The sequence below is a fragment of the Podospora pseudoanserina genome, chromosome 6 (assembly GCF_035222485.1).
Source record: "Podospora pseudoanserina strain CBS 124.78 chromosome 6, whole genome shotgun sequence".
NCBI classification, from domain to species: Eukaryota; Fungi; Ascomycota; class Sordariomycetes; order Sordariales; family Podosporaceae; genus Podospora; species Podospora pseudoanserina.
Window position 1 is genome coordinate 1637634 of NC_085925.1, and position 21348 is coordinate 1658981.

The 21348-nt window shown below is 52.3% G+C and overlaps 6 protein-coding genes across 6 annotated transcripts; 3 read left to right on the top strand and 3 right to left on the bottom strand.

Moving 5' to 3' along the window:
- Nucleotides 1-433: 433 nt before the first annotated feature.
- On the bottom strand, nt 434-3299 carry QC764_602740 (uncharacterized protein). Its single transcript, XM_062948778.1, has 3 exons — nt 1717-3299; nt 718-1646; nt 434-662 (listed from the first exon to the last, which is right to left on the bottom strand). Exons 1-2 carry the CDS (start codon nt 1887-1889, stop codon nt 1562-1564), a joined length of 258 nt encoding a protein of 85 aa, XP_062797467.1. The 5' UTR covers nt 1890-3299; the 3' UTR covers nt 434-662; nt 718-1561.
- A 410-nt stretch (nt 3300-3709) lies between these two features.
- On the top strand, nt 3710-4139 carry QC764_602735 (uncharacterized protein; the record flags this gene model as incomplete). The annotated part of the gene is made up of 2 exons (XM_062948777.1): nt 3710-3913; nt 4035-4139. The coding sequence occupies exons 1-2, from the start codon at nt 3782-3784 to the stop codon at nt 4137-4139; spliced, it is 237 nt and encodes a 78-aa protein (XP_062797468.1). The 5' UTR covers nt 3710-3781.
- Nucleotides 4140-6843: 2704 nt separating this feature from the next.
- On the bottom strand, nt 6844-8792 carry IDH2 (NAD-dependent isocitrate dehydrogenase). Its single transcript, XM_062948776.1, has 5 exons — nt 8303-8792; nt 8173-8229; nt 7960-8046; nt 7766-7888; nt 6844-7707 (listed from the first exon to the last, which is right to left on the bottom strand). The coding sequence occupies exons 1-5, from the start codon at nt 8387-8389 to the stop codon at nt 6916-6918; spliced, it is 1146 nt and encodes a 381-aa protein (XP_062797469.1). The 5' UTR covers nt 8390-8792; the 3' UTR covers nt 6844-6915.
- Nucleotides 8793-9126: 334 nt separating this feature from the next.
- Nucleotides 9127-12772, top strand: SEC5 (Exocyst complex component S5; the record flags this gene model as incomplete). The annotated part of the gene is made up of 3 exons (XM_062948775.1): nt 9127-9466; nt 9528-11599; nt 11651-12772. 3 exons carry the CDS (start codon nt 9127-9129, stop codon nt 12362-12364), a joined length of 3126 nt encoding a protein of 1041 aa, XP_062797470.1. The 3' UTR covers nt 12365-12772.
- Nucleotides 12773-13150: 378 nt separating this feature from the next.
- QC764_602710 (uncharacterized protein) lies at nt 13151-16426 on the bottom strand. Its single transcript, XM_062948774.1, has 4 exons — nt 16186-16426; nt 15652-16073; nt 13930-15597; nt 13151-13866 (listed from the first exon to the last, which is right to left on the bottom strand). Exons 1-4 carry the CDS (start codon nt 16278-16280, stop codon nt 13757-13759), a joined length of 2295 nt encoding a protein of 764 aa, XP_062797471.1. The 5' UTR covers nt 16281-16426; the 3' UTR covers nt 13151-13756.
- Nucleotides 16427-17483: 1057 nt separating this feature from the next.
- Nucleotides 17484-21242, top strand: QC764_602700 (uncharacterized protein; the record flags this gene model as incomplete). The annotated part of the gene is made up of 1 exon (XM_062948773.1): nt 17484-21242. One exon carries the CDS (start codon nt 17484-17486, stop codon nt 21240-21242), a length of 3759 nt encoding a protein of 1252 aa, XP_062797472.1.
- Nucleotides 21243-21348: the final 106 nt, after the last annotated feature.

Genomic DNA, 21348 nt, shown 5'->3' on the forward strand with positions numbered 1-21348 from the left:
GCTCCTGCCTTTTGTGGCAATGGCAACCACAGTCAAAGGTATCTTGTGCCATTGATCTTTTAAAACATAACTCTTGTTAGTAAGTCTTTGTGATAAGAAAAGAGAGCGTTCGGCACCTCGTACTACAAGGTGGAAGGTATGGAGAAAAATTGTTAGGATACGGGCCTTCAAGGATAATTGATATGTCTTTGACATAGTTAGCTAATAAAGGTAGGTAGGGTGCCTCCGAAGTTTTTCTTGCTTCCCCAAATCCAACTCAATAATATGATGTAAGGTACGGCAGGTACTTTGGGGCGCCCAAGAATGTTCAGAGAAAACGACGAGTTAAGTTGTGAATATAGTAGAGAATGCTCCCCTGTAATACCTACGTGGGGCTATGACGCTACCACTGTACTGATGAACAGGTTAAACATCTTTTCACAATTCTTCTAACTATATCTCGTGTGTCTTTCCACTTTCTTGAACAACATAGGTAGTGGGCAAGCAATAACAGTATACCCCCTTGAAATCCCACAATCGGATCGCCAAGGCGAAACCACCAAAACAAGCTTTCAAGCCAAGATCAAGCCCGGCTTGGCCATCCTTCGTTTCCTCACCCCTTGTACCGATCTTCGACGGCATCGCATTCTAAAACTTGATATTGCTGGTGTCATTGTCAATTCCTATAAAACGGTCTTTAGCTTCCTCAGCGAGGCTCGGGACAGGCAAGGGTCTCACCGTTAATCAAGCGTTAGCTTTGAGGCTTATAAACCAGCAAATTCCCGTTGGGCACTTGGGCAAGCGTGTCGCTCAACGGTCTCCTGACCCCTCCTTAGTGTGAGCATGTTTTCAGTGGTACATAACTCCACTTCCGAGTATAGTGGCATAAGGAAGATGTCGGAATTTGAGTTTAAGGGTTTCCACTCGATCTAAACGCTCTTGCCCGCGCATAACGCTCCATGGGGATCCAACCTCTGTTAGACATCTCCACGGCAAAGGCGGCATAATTCCCAAGTGTTCATGCGCCAAAGCAGGAGGGCAGGCATGTTGTAACTTTGATAATTTTTATTTTGTGTACATCCCTAGCCAAACTCGGGTATTGTTCCTTCAAACTTAGCCAACTAATCAAATGATATTATTTAACGCCTTAAACACCTTTCCCAATCCCGCTTATGACAAACAAAACCAATGCCCCCTCCCTCCCCAAAAAAAAAAAAAAAAAACCGCGATCTCTCGGAATCCCGAAAGTGGTGAAGACGGTGACGTCCCGAGCCAGTCGCTCACGAAAAAGACAAGCTGAAAGAGCTCCACAATTGCGCGCGTTTCCAGCTTGTGCCGATGGGATCCACATCACAGCTCCACCCCCGATATATCCGTTCAATGGTAGAAGTATCCCCGGATCCCGAATCCCGGGATCGTGGAGAAATATCGTGGGGGAAAGCCAGGAGGCGGGATTTTTGGACCCCCAAAGCCTTGAACCCTTTTCAGCTCATCCCGGGACTTTCAGCTGAGCGATATCGGCACCACCACCAACCACCATCAGCAACTCAGAGAGAACATTGTGAGTGTGTGAAGTAGGTAATCAGTGAGCAGAAGGGCTCGCTTGGTTCGAGTCAAGCGTTGTGATGGAGGAGGAGGAGTCGCCGCGGAGGGTCTTTCTTCTTTCGCTACAAAGGAGAAATAACGGGTTAGTTGAGCGGTTTTGAGAGATGCGATGGATGAGAACAACAAACATACTGGGTATTCCGGTCGACAATGGTGCACTCCCACTTGGCACCAGCGGTGCGAATGTGGAACTTGACGCTACCTGTCTCGAGCAGGTTGCGGACCTTGGGGTCGTAGTGGGAGAGGTCAACCGTGCTGGAGGAAGCAGAGAGATTGGGGGTGCTGGTGGTGGGTGAGGAAGACATCTTGATAGTGAGGAGATGTGTGTGTGTAAGTGTGTGTAAAGCTGGCGCTTATATGGCAGTGGCTGAGAGTGAAGAAAGGTAGACGAAGGTCAGAGAAGTGAGGAGGCAGTCGAGATGATTTTGGGAAGCTAGAGAAAAGGAAACGGGAGACGGGGCAGAGCGTAAATTATATAGACCAGGCACGAGGCACGAGGGGAAAGCATCCAGAGCGCTTGACAAGGGGGTGGGCTGTCTGGCCCCTTCTCCTATCGGGTGTCACTAGCACGGGCATCCATGGAAAGATACACACGGACTCGGGGACTCGGGTCTTCCAGTTCCTGGGGTCTCTCTGTGTGTGTATCGGAAAGTGGGTGTGGACTTGGTGGGTCAATAGGGGGAGCGCATACAGCCGAAGCCAAATCGCAGGAAGAGTTGCCCTAAGCATGAGCCATTTTGTTTAGCTTCAGGTACATACCTATGTACCTTGATAGCGATCCGACACATCAATCACGCTTGCATGCCTGGGTCTTCAGCCGGCTGAGTCCATGTTTTCTCTCGGTTGGAGCGAGAAGGTTGCAAAGATGTCTGTACTACTCAACCCTTCGTGCATTTCGTATTTCACAGATAGAGAATGGGGTTTGGTGTGGTGGCATCCCTATCTCGGCGCTTTTTCGAACCTGTAGCTAACTTGGGGTGGGATGCGAGGATGGAGAAGCGAACCACTGGGCCCGCAGCTTAGGAACCCGGGCTCTCATGCAAGCACTTTGTTGCCGTGAAGCCGGGAGTCAGACATCATTATCCCAAGTTATGACATTGAGAATGGACATCAGCCAGTCGCGGTCAAGATTGACATGGTGCAGCTGGGTTCCCCAGCCCACACACCACACTTGACCCAGAAACCGGAAACCAGCCAGCCGTTTGCTGACCAGGCTGGGGTCAACGTGTGCGGGGAGGAGAAATGGAGGTGTCATGTAGGGGGGAAATACCTAACACCTGTATTGGTGTGTTGTGGTCGTAGGTGGTATCAAAGGTAGGTTTACCGGCTTGGTATTGTAAGCCACGCCGCAATGATCTCCGTTCCCGTCTTGGCTGTAGAGCTTGAGTTCCAAAGTTCTCCAGCCAGCACGCAGGGCTCCAGAGTACGAATGGAAGCGCCAAGATTCCTGTCTCGGGCGATCACATCGTTCTGGAAAGATGAGAGCTGATGAGCCGACCCCCGCAACTGCAGAACACCACACCGTGTTTGTGGCAGCAGGTTACGTGCGTGTAATCATCTCATTTGTCCAGGCCTTGGCATGTGTCGAGGGCACATCGGAATATCATGCCCAAAAATGACAGAAAGAGAACTCTGAAGGCGACCTCGAAACGGCTCTTGCAGAAGTGGCAATGGAAGGACGAGAGTGTGGCAGCAAGCTTTTGCGGCCGGTAAACCAGTTTGGAAGGAGATGTGGTGGAGGCGTTTACATCAAGATGATGAGATTGAGGATCTCCGGCCGCAACGCGGTGACATGTCGAAACACAGAACAGGCGTCATTCCATGTGAAAAAGAATGAGAAGAGTTCTTGGAGTGAGTCTCCGATCACAGGTTGTGAGACGAATGCTGAACTGGATGTCGTGCAGGCCAGTGTCGTGATAACGACATTCTCACGGTGATTGAGGGTGTGTGGCCCTAGCTTGTCTTTCCCGGCGTCTTGGCTCGGCCGTTAACCAATCACAAGCTGGGGCATTTCTCGGATTGGTAAGTGGCGGTGAAGTGGGGTATTTTACCACATCTGCCAAGCGAGCCAAGCCGGCTGCCAAGTCTCAAAGTCTAGCACTTGGACGACACCTCATTCCAGCGTCCTGATCGATAGATCTCAGCATTAGTACAATCGAGCATCACAAATACCGTCTCAATTCCAGACTCGGGAATAATGACGAATAATGTCACTCGCATACCCTCCTCTTTGTGGCGCAGGACTTCGACAGCCGGACTGGATTTTCTCGCCGTAGAAGCACAGCAACTGCAGCTCCATTCGACTGCTCATTGGTTGTGCAAATGTTCCGTAAGCGCTCCCCTACCGAGTCATGAGGGAATTCCCAACCGTTTCCATGCTTTTTCTAGCCAATGCTTGGCTCGTCCTAATCTTGGGAACCTCACGCCTCCCGATTCACGGCATCACCCAGTACCTCCTATCATGCTCTCAAGTAATAAAGCCGAACACGCGAAGAGCACGGGCTCCCGAGGTCCGTTACCCGCTATGGAATCCTGGCCTTCTTCTAGACGATTGATGAGGGAAAAAGTCTCGGGTGCCTGCTTCTGGCTATAGCTACGACCGAGACCATGGCAAGACAACCAACTAGGCTCGTGTCTTACGAGACCGCCTAGAGTTGGGCTCTCATGATTCGAGGCAGTAGTTCTCTAGTTCTTGGGTTAAAATGGTGTTCAGGGTGCAGCAGCAACTACCATCAGGGATCCCTCGCCAACAACGCCCTGCCCTGGTCTCCACCATTGCGTACCATTCCGTAATGGAGCGAGCTAAAGTGGCGAGCCGACAAATGGAGATATCCTCGTCCTTGAACCCCTAGGAGCAGAGACCGCGTGACGGAATCACTGGCTCAGGAGAACGGGTTGGGCTGCGCTGGCGCCTTGTTCACCTGTTCGTGGTCGCCTTGAGCTTGGGGCGCTTGTCCGGTGCGCCGGAAACACTGGGGACATTCCAAGATGTTTGTCGGTATATGACTGACCACTTTGTTGCCACGAAACTTGCTCGCGAATTGCTCACCCACCCCGACGAGCGGGTGGTTACCTTTCCGACATGCAGACTGTTTCGGTTCCTTTCCACGTTGACTTTGCGAGCATCGGATCACATTTCAACTACGGCAGTCAACCCTAGGGCGATGCTGCTAGTATCTGAGCATGCACTTCAACGGCTTGCCGCTCCAAATTCCTTCAAAAATTCGAAACGATCTTGATTCAAAGCACCATGGAATGGACCCCTTCCTGATTAGGGGACCTACAGGTCACATGCCTTGGCAACCGACACGAGCTTCCCATGAGACATACTGGAGATGCTGCTTAAGAGCCTCGTGCTCCTCACACCAAACAATGTCTAGACCATTCCAAGAGCCGCCAAGGCCTTGTTCAACATCAAAACGTTACTTGAGATTAGGTGATTTTTCTGCACGAGGCGGATCGTACAACGCTGGCCAAGCCGGTGGTTCCGTATTGGAGTTCTTCTGAACAGCCAGTGGTCAGCTGGCTTCCCATCACAACCGATGAATGTGAAGTCATCACATTCGTACCTAGGTGGGCAGCATCTGGCACGTCGGTTCTGACAGCAAACGTGAACCACCAATCTGGTCTAGACCCTTGACACAAGCAAGCTGTCAATGACGACGCCCGTGCCACCTCCCAAGACGGAGGAAACCTACAACATAGGCTGACGAAGGTTCCCTAGGGTCCCCTGCCCAGCCGGGTGCTACATATGCGGTGCGACACGTTTGTCACATTATATGCTACCCTACTGCTTCCAGAGGAGTGTCAGTTGATTGTTGGTCGGGTGTGGTTGCTCAACATGTGCTAGCAGAGGTCCTTCTGTTATCGTGAGCTTTTGGTACGTGAGTGGTTGGAAGCATCTGGGGAAACTTTGCATGAGTTTTAACCCAGAGTAAAGGAATGAGGGGGGTCGAAGCGCATATATGTCCACTTGGGAGACCTACATGCGTCCAAGCTTATACATGGACCGGCTTGGGTCAGCCACGTTATGTGGTTCTTCCAACTTTGTATGGGATGCTGGCCAGCTTTGGGGAGAATTTCCGAGTTGAGAATGACAAGCAGGAAGAACACCACCCCGGGAACAGGTCGGTAAAGACCTATACGGTTGGCTTTTGCCAAAACCCCACGTTTTGGCCCTACACAAGGTAATAGCTCGTGATTTATGGCTGTATGGAATAGGAAAAGATCAGCACACCTTCTTGTGGTTGATGGATTGACAGGTGGAGGTGAAGAACGCCAGACTTTATTAGGTACCTTATCCAAGATGGTGTAGAGAAAGTCAAACTCATCACATTAAAAGTTCCAGGCATGATAGCATCGAAAGCAAAAGCAAAGTTCTATCTGTATCTTGGTGTGCAAACATAAGCAAACACTGATGGCAATGATCTGCTTCATCCCAACGTACCACGAAACTTGCAGCACTCGGATTTTCATCTAAGCTGACAACAGTTCTCGTTTCGACGTATCCCGAGACGTTTGACAACCATACCCTCAGGTGGGTAGTCAGCTTTGTTTCTCAACAAAGAAGTTCTTGCCCGTAAGTGATTTTCTCAATTTCCTTTCCAACCAGCTCAAATCAATTGTGACAAACGTCCATGTTTTTACACCCTTCATCTAGGAAAACCCAGACCTCAAAAAAACCACTACAAAGTGCCTTTTATACTACTCATAATTCTCACCCCTTCTCCGCATTGCATCCTCTTCAAATAAGAAAGTTTTACAACATTGGAGGGTATTCATTATACCTGCTCACCACACCACCTTACCTACCTGATGGACAATTCTCCATCGACACCCACCTCACTTCACTTCACCCATCTAAAAAACAATCCCTCACTTACACAACCCGTTCCATCATGGCACATTAGAACTCACATTCCCTTCTACTCCATCAGTTGGTCCTGTTGCCACGCTGTAGTCTCGTTGATACGGCAAGAAGATAAGGTGGAGTAAGGGGATATGATATAGCGATGACGCTGCTCTCTTATCCATGTGCGCATCTCCCTGGGTAACCTTCAACCTAGTCAACCAACCAGAACTGACCTGATTTTCCCTCATAAGCCTATCTTATAGCAAGCTCTAGATTTGCTTACAGGCCCCGGTATTCACCTCATACCACACCAAGAAATACCCATATAGCCTCACTTCAAAGGAAAACGCGCCGGAACCAAGAGTTGGGATCATTACAATCATCATCGTTATTTATCTCACAGCACCCCAAACAATTACTATCGAAAAGTCCGGTTACGCCGTACAAGTACAGTCTATAAACAAAGTTTGGTATCTCTTTTAAAGCTTCTCGATAATCGCATCTGTGAACTGCTTGGTGGAAGCCTTGCCACCAAGATCACCAGTAAGAGCCTTGCCCTCGGCAAGGGTGGCGAAAGCCGCCTTCTCGATGCGGTCGGCGTACTCGTTCAGGCTCATGTGTCTCAACATCATCATGGAGCTGAGGAGGAGAGCGGTGGGGTTGGCAAGACCCTTGCCGGCAATATCAGGGGCGGAACCGTGGACGGCCTCGAAGATGGAGCACTCGTCGCCAATGTTGCCGGAGGGCGTCAACCCGAGACCGCCAATGAGACCGGCGCACATGTCGGAGAGAATGTCACCGTACAGGTTGGGCATGACGAGGACCTTGTCGTTGTAGGGGATGGGGTCGGTAGTCATCTTGAGGCAGGTGTTGTCGAGGAGCTCGGCGTCGAACTCGATATCGGGGAACTCCTTGGCGATGTTGTGGGCGCACTGGAGGAAAAGACCGTCGGACATCTTCATGATGGTGGCCTTGTGGACGACACGGACCTTCTTGCGGCCGATGGAGCGGGCATGCTGAAAGGCGAACCGGAGGACGCGCTCGCTGGCCTCGCGGGTGATGAGCTTGATGCTCTGGACGACACCATCCACCACAACGTGCTCAATGCCGGAGTACTCGCCCTCGGTGTTCTCGCGGATCAGGACGGTGTCGACGTTATCGTAGGGGGTCTTGTATCCAGCAACCGAGCGGCAGGGACGGAGGTTGGCGAAGAGGTTGAAAGTGCGACGAAGGGTCAAGTTGAGAGAGACGTGGCCCTTGCCGATGGGGGTCTGCAAGCCCATGTTAGAATGCGCCAACTTACACGATAGAAGTGGGGGCGGGGCATACAGCAAGAGGACCCTTGAGGGCAATCTTGTTTCTCTTGATGCTCTCGATGGCATCGTCGGGGATAGCAGTCTTGCCATCCTTGAGGATGGGGTCGACGTTGATGGGTTCCCAGGAAATTGGCGTCTGTTCTTTTGTTTAGTCTTTGTGCTTTGTAGAGGTGGTATCGGATGAACGGAAGCTGTCGCGAAACGTACCTTGGCGGCGGCGAAGATGTCCTTGACGGCAACGGCAATCTCGGGGCCAATGCCATCACCCTCGATCAAACTGACTGTGTAGTTACCCTGGGATAGTCAGCCAGGCGTTTTGTTTTGTCGGCGAGGTGTCAAGGCTTGATTTTTGTTTGAGTGATTTTCAAGCCCCTCTTTGCGGCAAGCTGTCGCATGTGCCCCTCTGAGACCAACACATACCTTCGCATCCTTCTTTCCCTCGTACTTGGCGACCTTCTCGGAGTATAGTCTCTGGTTCTGTTCGAGGGACCGGTATTAGCTGTGTGATTGTGACAGTGAGCTGAGTACAAGTTGGGATTCTTTGTCGCACCTGCAGCGAAAGAGTGACGGCCGCGCGGGGAGCTGCGCGGAAGGCCTGGCGCTGCGCAGGCACAGCAATGGCACGGAGGGCGAACATGGTGACGGTCTGATATGAATTTGTGGTTGGGTAAATGCCCGTCTTAAACAAGCAACAGGGCAACAAATGGAAAGAAAGAGCGGCAGACCAAGAGGAAAATCGTCAAAGTTTAGGGAAGCAAGAATGGCAGAGAGTTTTAGGTGCCAGGTTCCTAGAAGAGCAGGAGGATAAAAACCGACCTCAATGCAACCAACTGAATCCACCAGCTGATGCAGGTTTTGGCAGCGACGCAACGGGCAGCGGCTGATGGCCTGTGCTTTGCAGGGACAGGGCCAGTGATAATGAGACCGAGCTGACGGAGCTTCGCTGCTGAATCTGTTCAATTACGTAGCCGATAGCGATAATTACTCACTCACCGCCCGAGGTCGCCTTCCATATCTTCCATATGGCCGGCAGAATCGACGCTTTTCTTCGGCCCTACACAGGCGGTGAACACTTGCTCTTCTTCACCCGATAACGCCGCCGGACCTTTTCGTTTCCGATGCTCGACCTCCACACGGCACGCGGGATGCCAAGCTCCAAGCTCCAATCCCTGCCACTCCGCCGAGACCCCTGTACGATGCCAACCGCAACGACTGCATTGACAGCCGCGGACGCATCACCAGAAACAGACGACATCGACACAATGGAGCACCCCCACGATGCATGACTGACGAATTACATGTCCCCTTATCAACGAGAGATTCTAGTATAATACCAGTCTCCGATAGAGCAGAAGTCATCGCGACATCGGCGCCATGGCTGACATCGAGCGAGAGCGGGCCGTTCTCGACTTCTACCAAATATCATCGCTGAAACCTGAAACGCTGGTCCAGTGGCCAACAGAGAAAGACCGCGACAGTGACGCCTCTGAAGATGAGAGTGTCAAGAAAAAGGCGAACAGGAGGAAGTCGAGATACCAGGCATTGGAAAGGGCTGTGAGCACCAGGAGTAGCTTCGTCCCTGGTTCTGAGACTTCAGGGAGTGGTGTTGCGAATTTGGTGCAGCGAGACGAGCCAGACCCCCTAGGGTCAACCGACAGTGTTGTTCGGACATTAAAACAGCTGGGGGTTCCTCTTCAAGATGACTTGAAGCTTCGTAAGTTTGTAGGATGTCGTGTTTTTGATATACCAAGATACTTACTTGGACATGCTCTCAGGCAACCGATTCCTCCTCTCCTCGACGACCTTTTCCCCAGCGCTCTTCCTATCCCAAATGCACGCCACAGCCGATACCCAATCCCTCCTCAGCGGTCTAGACATACTGTCTCGATCGATCGACCAAAAATCCGCCTCCCTGAAAGTGCTCGTCGAATCCAACTTTGAGCGCTTCGTCCGCGCCAAAGCCACCATCGACAATGTCTACAAAGAAATGAAATACCGCGGGGTTGATCCCACGCCGCCTCGGGCCAGGGCGCACTCTCGACATGCCAGCAGGAATAGTTTTCGGAGTGGCAGCGGAGCGCCCATGACGAGCCCCCTGAACCCTGCGACGGACCCTAGAAAGAAGAACGCTTTGGCGAAAGAAAGCGAGTACGGTATTTTGGGTATCAAAGCGCCATTGCTTGATGTATCGGCCAAGGCAGAGGAGGTTTGGGGCCCAGCTCTCGGTGGCCGGGAGAAGGAAGAGCATTTGAAAACTGTGGCCTCGTCGCTGGATAGCTACAAGGAGTACGTTGAGATCAGTGCAGCTATCGCTGACAGCATCAAGCGCAATGACCATGAATCATTGGTGGAGGAATACACAAAAGCGAGAAGATTTGCCGAACAAGCAAAGCAGCTCGCGCGGGAACTCGAGGGGTCGCAGCCAGATGAGGACCAGGTGTATCGTATCGTACTGGCAGCGCGCATGTGGCATGACGTGGAGGAACAAATCAGCAACCTCAAACGTGATATCTGGAGGAGCTTGGTATCTCCATACAACATGGCAAAGCCAGACTCTGGGAAGTCGGGTGACCAGCATATGGAACTGATCACCCTCCTCCTGGAGCTCGGTGTGGAAGACAACCCCATCTGGGTGTGGCTGCTCAGTCGTTACGACTACTTGAAGAGCAAGATTCAGTCGACGACGGAGCGGTCCAAGGTCGAGATTGAGATCCTGAGGCGCCGTCTTGCCAATTCTGAGAAGCCGAGCCCTCAGACGATTGCTTCTCATATGCGAACTCTTGGACGTCAGTCCCTCGAATCAAAGACTAAAACCTTTGACTCCCCTGACATTGCCGAGTTGTGGGAGCTCAACGTGGCTTATATGAGCAACTTGCTCTCCTCTCAGGGAATTTTGGGAGAGGTTCTCGAGTTTTGGCAGACGGTTCAGGGGTTTATTCAGGGGAAGACGCAGAGGAGCTTGCCGGTTGGGTATAGAGGCGAGTCGAAGGAGCATCATCGGTTGTCTCAACAGGGCACGGTTGATCTCCAGAAGGGCGCTGTGGAACTGATCAGTTTGATTCGGGAGAGTGTGTTGATGTTTTTTGCTGGGCCTCCGCCAGAGGATATCTCGTTGCTGTTCTCGCCTATGCCGCAGACGCCGAGCACGCCGGGGTATGGTGGGAATTTGACACCGCGAGACCCGAGGTTCAATCTTGATCCGAATAATATCCCGCCACCGTCGCCGAGGAGGGGGGAGGCTTGGGAGAAGTTTGCGTTTTGGCCGCCGTGGTCTAATTCGTTGAGTGGTGTTCACTACCTCGCTCGGATGTTGGTTCTTGTTGGTGTGGCGGCGTGCGATATGGCTTCTATTGAACCGGTCGGGCAGGGAGATGCAGCCGAAGTCGAGCGGGTTAAGACCCTGGTTGGCGTGGCAAGGGAACGATGCGTGACTGCGTTGTGCGCGGCGTGGAACAGGGACGCCGAAAACATCAAGTACGTGGAGGACTGGAACAGGTCCCCGGACAGAAAAGAGGTGACCAAGATGCCTGCCAGTTTCAAGGCGTTTGAAGGGGCGTTGTTGGCGGGTATGCAGAACATTCTCTACATCTCGGAAGCTATGGACAAACCGGGTGCTGGGGAGATTGTTCTGCCTCCGCCGCCGAAGCTGTTACAGATGGTTAGAAGCCAGTATGTGACGACGCTGTACAAGGCGCTGAGCGGGATGGTGGAGAATGCGGAAAGGCCGGTGAAGAAGGCGGATGATGAGTGGACGGTGGATGTGGATGGGTATGTTCTCGTTAGCAGTGCTGCTGCGCCTAGGGCGTCGACGGCGGTGGGAGGGAGTACGATTGATGCTGGTGATCGGGTATGTTTATTTTTTTCCCCTCTATATCCATGAAGTTACTGACCGCAGTAGAACGTCCGCATGCTATTAACCCTCTCCAACCTCTCGGCCCTCCGCACCGAAATCGTCCCCGACCTCAACACCCAGTTTGAAAACGCGTTTAGCGTCAAACTCACCGATGAGACAAAAACCATCCGTGACGTCCTCAGTCAAATCGATGCTCGGCTCTTCCAATCCTACACCCGCCCCGCCATTGAGACACTGAAACGCATCATCCGCGCCGGAGTGTCGGATCCAAACTGGGCGCCCTCCTCCCCGTCCCGGCCAAAAGAAGTCCGTCCTTATGTCTACGAGGCGCTCCTGTCTCTCGTCCTCGTCCACACTCAGGTATCGACCACAGCCGCGACATTGACCTCCCAGGTCCTGTCTTATCTGCTCGAACAAGCCTCGAAGGAACTGCTGGAAGCTTTCAAGTCGAGGCAGCGGTATGACCTTGAAGCACTGATGCAAGCAACATTGGATGTTGAGTTTGTGGCGCAGACGCTGAGCCATTACACTACTGACCGGGCAAGCGAGCTCCAGAGCCAGATTTATCAGGAGTTGGATGGGAGGACAGATAATGAGGCTAGGGCAAGGTTGCAGGGGGAGTTGCCGGAGATGAGGGCAGTTCTGAAGAGGTTGAGGGAGGCGAGTAAGAGCGAGTTTGCTTGTTTTAGGAAACCTAAGAAGCCGGTAGGAAATGGGCTGGAGAGGAGGGAGACCGGGGGGAGTGTGGGGAGTTTGTGAGGAACGTTTTATGGATATTGAACTTGTAAGGATCATTTCAGCAGAGCAGGTTAGGCATGTTAGTTAGGGATTTTCAGGGGGGGTTATGTTAGAAGAGAGAAGGAAAGTAGGTTATGGGAGTTAGTTTGGTGGTTAGATGTTTTGATAAGTCAGAGTGGTTTTGAAGAAGAATGTCTTTTGTGTGATCTTGAGCGTTGTTTGTAAGTTGGGATACTGGAACGAGAAGCTAGGAATGATACGCGAGAGAACCTGAGATAATAGACAAGTAAAGCCGGGACAAAGTTGGGATCGTATGCAGGAAAACCTCGGGTTATGCTTGGATAAATTCTTTCCATGTGTTTGGACTCTAAGGACAGACAGGCAAGTTCAGATGTATCAAGAGAGAGAGAAACCCTTTCCAAAGCGCCCTATCTATCTTTTCAGCAACCCCCCCCCCTTTGCCAATGATTTGTAGATCATATGCTTTTACTTTTAAATATGCTGCTCCTTTCAATATTGGTGAGATAAGTGTTCATCTTTATTTGGTCAAAGACATGTGTTAAAAGAGACGGAATAGTGACAAACATCTCTGGGAACGCGATCGCCAGATGAGTAAATATATATAGCGCCGTCCGTTAAAGCGATCCGTGGAAAAAAAACGAAGTAAAAAAACAGCAAAGCAACAAAGAAAAGGGCCAGCAAGTAGGCCTAAGACTGCAAATCCAATATAAATAACCAGGGCGTCCTTAAAGGTCATCTCGCCGGCAAATCTGGTTGCTTCTCCATTAATGTGAAGATAAGAGTGTTCATCAGTGCCTGCGTATCTCATACCTCATGCTTTAACACATTGTGTACAAGAAAAAAACAGAAATCTTCATTTTCATACTTGGGTATTTTTTGGTCTATTGAACCATCCGTATCAGCGCCGGAGAAAATCACCTCCTACTCCTTCCCACTTCCCTGCTGGATTTCGTCGACAACACCCCAAGTCATACAGTAGCTCCATCATTATCTTTCATTTCCGCTTACTCCCTCCCAGCCTCCTGCAAAACTCCCCATTCATTGTAGTCGTACAGTACGCTTGGTACATGTTGTGTGGTAAAATATATATGTCGTGTGCTTTTTTTAGGGTTTTGCGCTTTTGGTGTTATTGTGATTTGGTATCCGACAGCGTAAGAAATATAATGTCCAGTTTGTGTTGTTTGATTCCCCCCAACTGTCCAGGTGCAGGTATCCATTCGAGCTCATGTCAAAAAGCCCTCCCATCACTCCAACTCCCGCCTTTCGCTTCCAAGCAAGACAAAGCCAGATTAAATAGATCATCAACTGGGCAAACAAAAACAATGTTGGCCCGACATCTCTGAGAAATGAAAAAAAAAGCCATGTTGATGTCTAGTGCCTCCATCTAGCCCTCTAGTCTGAGGATGGTGGCAAGAGAAGCGTGGAGCAAAAGAGAAGCTCAAATGATCGGGGGTCCGTCGGCGAGAAGTTCGGTTGGTCTTGTTTGGCTTTTACTGTAGCAACTGTACGTCATGACATGTTAGTTTCCCATCCACTGAACCAGAGAGAGCAAAAAAGGTGCTTACAGTCCAAGTCAATGGCCTCAAAATAGGCCTGGATCAACGGGTTCGCATCATCAGTCACCAACTTCCCATCAGACTCCCGACGTGATGTGCGTGGAAGCGCTTTACGAATCCCTAGCAACATGTGCAACAGCTCGGCGATGACGGAGCCCTGCTGGGCGAAGCTGCCTGGGTCCTTCTCGAGCGGCCACTGGCCCCTTAGGTTCGGCTGTTCCCAAGCCCGGAAAGCCCAGATGGACTTTTCCACGCAATTGAGCAAGATCAAAACGGCAAAATACATGTTGTAGTCAATCTTGACTTTGCTGTCTTGCAGCACACGCTGCATGCCAGTCAACAGCGCTTTGCTAGTGGCCGCTGCTTTTCTCTCTGTGGCCGCGGCAAGCTGAAGACAGATTGTATGGAACAATTCGCCATCTGTCTCTTCCTTGATGATCCTGGGCTGAAGCTCGTTCTCCCCGTTCTTGACGGTGATGGTCCACTGTCGCTCGCGATCCAGTATTTCAACCAGACCCCACAACTCAAGGGACTTCTTGAGAAGCTCATCATTGGTTCTTGTCGCAACGTCGACGGCAGTCTGCAAAGTAATGCGCATAAACTGTGATGGCTCGCGCCGAATCATTTCTGGCAAGACCTCGCGCATGTACGTCTCCACTCGAGCAGGAACGTCTTGGTTGTCGTTGTCAAGCATGGCGATGTGGTAGCTGGAGGGATGGTCTTCTGCTATGCTTGCATCAAGCAGCTTCCCCTCCGCATCCCTCTCAGGCTCGCTCTGTAGAACGAGCAGCTGAAGTCGAGACTCGTAGTCCGGGAAATGACAAGCTTCAATCAAGATTCCATGGTGTTGAAGAGCCACAGTATGCTTGATCCCATTTACCCGGGCCTGGGCGAGGACTATTTGTACTCCGGCAGAGTACAGGTCCAACTGTTCTGAGAACTTGGTGCGCACGCACCCATTGCGCCACACGCGAGGTGATAGCACTTTGCGACAGGTATCACAGGGCGAACCCTGAGAGCACGTCTTTCGCAGCACGCGGCAACGAATGCAGGCTCCAATCTTGCGGACTTCCTGGACCTCCTTTCTCCTGTCAGGGTTGAACCGAGCGCGAGAATGTCGCGACTTGGCACCATTGGCGGTGTCGAGGCGGAACCCTCCCTTCGCGTGGGGCGCAGGAGGTTGAGGCAACGGGCTGTTCAGAGGCATCTGGAAAGAAGCCGCCGCGTAGTTGCCATCTACCCAAGCCGGCGCATCGCTCGTTACCGGAATCATAGGAGCATTGGGCATGGTAGTGACTGGAATTCCAGAACTCTGGATCAGGGACTCGGGAAGCGCAGGCGGTGTGGGCGTCGGCGGTGGTTGGTCCTCCAGCCCAGACTGCTCAGGGGTCGAGATATTGCTGTTTTCGGCTACGGCAGCAGCTACGGCAGCAGCAGCAGCCGCGGCCACAGCGGCGGTATTCGCTTGATTCGCAGCCTCTGTCACGGCCGCAACAGTCGCCTCATCGGCTAGAAGCTCGGGATCCAGGAATGCTGGGTGCAGGCGAGCAGTCGCAGCAGCAGCCATTGAAATGTTGGCAGAATCGGTATTGGCTTCATTTTCTGCGCGTAGTATTTCTTGGAGTCGCTCGTCGGTAATGAGGCCTCTGTCGCCGGCGTTCGGCGACGGCGGCTCAACTGAGAATGGCGGTCAGCAAAGCATCTCCCCCAACATTTTGTTGCAAAACCCACCCTTCGGGTCTTTCTGCGCATCAATGTCCTGATTCAACGGCGGATTGTCAAAATTGAATTGATCTTGCATATCAAAGCGTTCTCCAGGCTGCGCAGTCCCCAAATGGGTATTTGGGATTGCGCCCGTCATCTGGCCGCGATCGTCATTCTTCTCATTCAAGTCGATTTGTCTCGAGACCTCAGCCAGCACTCCAAGAGCAGTCCAGTCGCGCGACGTCATAGGAAGGTCGACCGAAGAGCCATCGGAGACCTGGGGGTGAGCATGAGCCTGCTGGTTCTGCTGGAATGTCTTGGATGCATGGCCCATCCCCGAGAGGGTGAGCAACGCGCTGACTCGATCGGCTTCGCTGATGGCAGGGCATTTCTTGGTGAGATGGCTCGTCAGGCTGTCGAGGCGACCGCGAGGGAAGTGTTCACCACATCTGCATTGATTCCACGAGAGAGAGTTAGCAATTGAACATTGGACGGCGAGGTCAGTGTGTCGCAATATAAAGGCGGTCGGGTCTGGCGGCGGCTGGTAGGCGGTGGGCTTACGATTTGCAGGTATGAGGGTAGCGATTGCTCTGGTCCTGCAACTTGGGTCCTCTTTCGAAGTATTGCAGAATCAGGGCATTAGGCCGTCTGCCCATTGTCGCGATCAAACGGCCGGCCGGGCGGTCTGTGGGGCGAAAGCTATATACGTGCGGTGACGGTTTACAGCGAGAGTCGGAGAGGGGTCTTTTGGTGATGTGAAAATACTGCCGGTTTAAAAAAGTTGGCGGTCAGAAGGTTTGGTCATCCAGTCCTTGCCGTGTTGGGATGGGTGCTCAGCCCAGCCAGCCCAGTGGGTCTAGTGGGTCACGTGGCTGGCCCGACTGCCAGGTTCACCAGCACACTCACTATGGTAATACAGCACGGATTGAAATGCTCCGGTAATACGAAGAAAAGTAGCACACCAAGACCAGATTATCCGTCTGGGACTTCTAGGAAGTATCAATTCCCAAGATGCCAAGTAAATATCCAAGAAAGTATGTCATCACGAGCCTACCCTCTAGGCATGAGGTCAACACACACCTGTTAATGAACTGTGGCATCCACACGGGTAAATATCGCTGTATGGTGTGTAACGAATTACCTGCATGCCGATCAAAAAAGAATTCCCCTACCCCGGTTGGCATCCCGCCCGTCGGGTTCTTGGCAGGCGTCAGTTAACGATGACATGAAGCCTAGTTGCTGGGGTCCCATTGTGTGCTGGACTGTGCTGTGCTGCGCTGTTCTGGCATATGAAGCATGCGGACGCCTCGGGGCACACACGCAGGCGGCATCCTCAAAACCCCGATTGCTCAGCCTCCTCCTCTCATGGATCACCGTCCACATCCACAGCTATCTATTTGTGTTCCGTTCCTGAGAAGCCGACCGTCTCACCTTCCCGGCCCTCAGTGACCTCACCATGTGTGAACACCCCCTTTATAACAAGGGCACGCTAGGAAGGATAAGCTTTAATTAGCTAACTGAGCTCCATCTCCCACAACACCATCCCAGTATTGCAACCAGCCAAACCAGATCCAGAACATTTTCAGTGCCCTTCTCGAACAAATCTCGCCTCTTGCAACTACATTCCCTCAAGTCTCAGCACCAGTGTCGTCCTGCCAACTCAGCACATTGGCTCACTTGGCTCATGATCGGACCAATGTTCTCATGAAACTACTGTGTACCCGAAGACCAACACAATCTTTACCGAGCCTTCCGTCTGTTTGATACGGCAACTTTCGCTACCTTGAGCTGATGATCTACGTCATATATTTCCTACCGATTTGACGCGCAGTCATAGTCACGGGCAAAACAAAACAACGATGCTTCTCCTCCACCAATCTGGCAGCGTCAAGATTGGCGAGGTGGTGCGCTACACAGTCACTTACACCCCCTCGGCAGATCGCATCCTCCCATCGCCAGAGTTCCTGTACTTGCGCATCAAGAATACTTGTGCCATTGCTCTTCGCGCAGCCTTCGTTCACGGTCCTTACACACTCTCGGTTGCCGCCTACCCATCCCATTTCGATCCGAACGAGAAGTTTGAAGAGCCTCGTCGCTATGGCGTCCCCGAGTTCGAACCAATGCTCAAGGCCGGTGCGGCCTGGAACTGCCACTTGGTAGTGCCCGACAATATCAGACAGTCTGCCGGCGAAGGATGCAGTCAACATGGATACTTTGGAAAAGGACCAGAGCACGACGGGGAGAGTGTATCTTGGATCATCGAGGTTGCGTCGCAAGTGGTTTTTTCGACTTCGGCGGCTGTGCACTACGAAGTTCTGTTGGCACGAGACGAGAAATCGTTGAACCTGGGCTCTGTTGTACCCGTAATAGGAGGTCAGTCACAAGCACCACAGCCAGGGCGGATCAGCGACTTCCAACAGAGTGCGGGTGCTATCAAGGACCATCCGGCGCAACAAAAAGGTGTTTTCTCCAGGGCAGTCCACCTGAAAGTTGAGGATACAGCAAGTTTGTGGAACACGCCCCAGCTTCCAGGATGGGACGACATAGGTTGGCTACGGGCAAGGAGCGAAGGAGGAGCTGATGCCCCAGTAGAGCCTGTGATGGCCAGTGGCAAGCCCGAAGACAGGCGCCCCAGACGGTCATTCAAACAGAGAAAGGTCCATCTCGTGATTCTCACACACGGCCTGCACAGCAATCTGGGCGCCGATATGTTGTTTTTGAAGGAAAGCATAGATGCTGGAGTCAAAAAGGCCAAAGCGGATGTCAAAGCCCGAAAAGCCCGAGAGCGGGCAGCCAAGAAGAAAGAAGCAACGCCTGCCGGGGCAGACACTGAGGGAAATGCTAATACCGAAATCCCCGAGTCAGTGGGCGAGGAAAATAAGGATGAAGATGAGGACGACGAGGACGACGAGGAAGTCGTAGTACGCGGATTTTCTGGGAATGCAACAAGGACAGAAAGAGGTATCAAATACTTGGGCAAACGGTTGGCAAGACATATTTTGTCCATGACTTATCCAGACCAGCCCTGTCTCCCAACCGCGAAAGCAGCTTCGGAAGCAATCGCTGCCACACTCAAGGCAAGCTCTCAGAAAAAGAATGGCGGCGAAGAGGCCCACAAACACAGTACAATCCATCATGCTCCATCTCCGAGCAATCGACTCTACAAGTTCACCAAGATCAGTTTTATCGGCCATTCACTCGGTGGTCTTGTACAAACCTACGCTGTTGCTTATATTCAGAAACATTCACCGCAGTTCTTTGACCTGATCGAACCTATCAATTTTATCGCCATGGCCACACCCTTCCTCGGGCTGAACCACGAGAATCCCCTGTACGTCAAATTCGCTTTGGATTTTGGTCTTGTTGGAAGGACAGGCCAAGACTTAGGTCTCACTTGGAGAGCTCCAACGATTGCGAGAAATGGTTGGGGTGCACTCGTGGGCAATCTTGGGGAACAAGCACACAAACGGGTGTATGGCGAACATCAGCCGGAGTCCAAACCTCTGCTCCGTATCCTGCCCACCGGGCCAGCACACAAAGCATTGAAAAAATTCCGAAACCGAACTGTCTACTCAAACGTGGTAAATGACGGAATTGTACCGCTTAGAACTAGCTGCCTCTTGTTTCTCGATTGGCAGGGCCTGGGACGGGTGGAAAAGGCACGAAGAGAAGTCGGCTTGGTCGAAGCTGTTGTACAAGCCGGGTGGGCAGAATTAACAGGCGCAAATGTCACCACTCCACGACTTGCACCATGGTCACCGGAAAACAACGAAAAAGAAGAGGCTAACGAGACGGGCAAAACCACACCTACAGACACAGAGGAGCTTCTTGAAGTGCCGCAGCCACCGACTAATGCCATGTTGGAGGATGATCGACAGAGTCTGAGATCTGCTGTCGTCAGCCCTTTTCAAGAACAACCGGCTTCTGCAGACTTGCAACAGCTGTCAAATTCGACGACAAACACTTCCAACCCCTTATCTGGCCTGTTCAACTTCTTCCGGACCGAAAGCCCCAAGCCCCAATCGCCCCCCTCCCCGAAGATAAATAAGATTTATCAACGAAGTCAGACTCTCAAGGTTGAGAGCGGCTCTACCTCTGTGTCGGTTACCTCTTCGTCCACGTCTAAAGTAACAAGTGGGACTGAGCTTGGAGATGATGCGGAGGGCCTGACAGCACCACCAAGAACATCAATCTTTGAGTCGGCCGGTGACTTGCTTAACCCAAAATTACCAACCGTTGAGTATCTCATCGATCCATCAAAGCGGCACCGAACCATCTTCCATGACAGAATCTACCACCCATCCGATATCCCTCCACCGCCAGTGAAGGACCGGACGTCGACTCTCCAGATCCGCCGTCGCTCTCTCTCTCGGTCCAGTAGGACGGCCCTGAGCGAGAGCAACTCCCCTCTTGGATCTCCAGGCATTCAGCACAAGGACACTGGCCTTTCTCAGCAGTCGGAACAGTCCACCAAATCGATGCCAGTAGATTATGAATCTACCGTCAACTCTGCACCCAGCGCGTCCCATGACGAACCAGAAGTGGTCGACTCCTCACAGATGCGAGTTGAAGAAAAGATTGCGCGCGCCTACCATCGCGGTCTGTCCTGGCGAAAGGTTTTGGTGAAACTAGAACCTGACGCGCACAACAACGTTGTGGTTCGCCGCATGTTCGCCAACGCTTTCGGCTGGCCGGTCATCCACCATCTCGTACAGTCTCACTTTAGTGACGAAGCTATGGCAAGAGTCAGGGACGAGGACGAGCCAGGTGTGGAAAGAGCAAAAGGGCTAGACCAAAGCGCGGATGAAACAGGCCGGGAAACGAAGGAAACGATTCGTGGTGGTGACCACCGGGGTAGAAACGTCACGGTGCGCGAAGGGGATTCATCTCACGATGACGACATCATCAACGCGGAACGGTACGATGTCGTTCCTGAACTTGCGCCGAGTCCGAGGTCGCCAAGGTCGTTGAGCAGACAGGGGAGCACCAACGCTTTGGGTGTCTTTTCCGGCACGAACCCGACAACCCCAACAACGGCGACGCGACCCCCGATCGATCGATACGACTCCATGTCCTGGAGCGATAGAGACTGGGCAGACAGCGCAGACGAAAGTGATGAGAATGGTGGTGGGGCGAGCTACTGGAGCAGGATGGCTGCTGGGGCAAATGTGAAAAAACCCCAGCCTAGCCCTTCTCACACTTACCCTTTCCCATCCCCCTCTGCTGCCACGACCCCTACCCCGGCGGATCCAAACCCGGGTGGTGGTGGTAATGCTGACAAGAAAGGGAGAACAGTTGCTGTTGCCGCGGGAGGGAGTGTAGAACAGCCGGGACCGTTGACGCCGACGGGGTTTATGATGAGGAGTGTAAGTCCGTTGAGCTGGAATTGGACCGAGAAGATTGTGGGGAGGGGGAAGACGGGGAAGAGGACGAGTAGGAGTTTGAGTCCCGGACAGGGGAATAGTGTGTTGACGACGCCGACGGCTAGTACGCCGGGACTGGGGTTGTTGAGTAGACCTAGTTTGGCGTTGAGTCAGGAGGGGTATTTCCCTGGGCAGGATAGAGGGATGGTGGGGGAGGGGGAGGGGGAGAAGGGAGGGAAGGATAAGGATGTTTGAGGAAGGCCGTAGGAGAGAGGTGGGTCGTATGGCTTGGCAGAGCAGAGCGGTTGTTTGGGAGCCCGGGAGAAGTAGTTTTGGTTTAATAGGCATTATTCTTGAGGCA

Coding starts and splice junctions, on each gene's coding strand:
- QC764_602740 (XM_062948778.1), bottom strand. CDS start 1,889: ATGTCTTCCTCACCCACCACCAGCACCCCCAATCTCTCTGCTTCCTCC. Junction 1,647..1,716: donor ATTGTCGACCGGAATACCCA/GTATGTTTGTTG, acceptor TCTCCTTTGTAG/CGAAAGAAGAAAGACCCTCC.
- IDH2 (XM_062948776.1), bottom strand. CDS start 8,389: ATGTTCGCCCTCCGTGCCATTGCTGTGCCTGCGCAGCGCCAGGCCTTC. Junction 8,230..8,302: donor CCGTCACTCTTTCGCTGCAG/GTGCGACAAAGA, acceptor TCCCTCGAACAG/AACCAGAGACTATACTCCGA. Junction 7,889..7,959: donor ACATCTTCGCCGCCGCCAAG/GTACGTTTCGCG, acceptor ACAAAAGAACAG/ACGCCAATTTCCTGGGAACC.
- QC764_602710 (XM_062948774.1), bottom strand. CDS start 16,280: ATGGGCAGACGGCCTAATGCCCTGATTCTGCAATACTTCGAAAGAGGA. Junction 16,074..16,185: donor TACCCTCATACCTGCAAATC/GTAAGCCCACCG, acceptor GAATCAATGCAG/ATGTGGTGAACACTTCCCTC. Junction 15,598..15,651: donor TGCGCAGAAAGACCCGAAGG/GTGGGTTTTGCA, acceptor CGCCATTCTCAG/TTGAGCCGCCGTCGCCGAAC.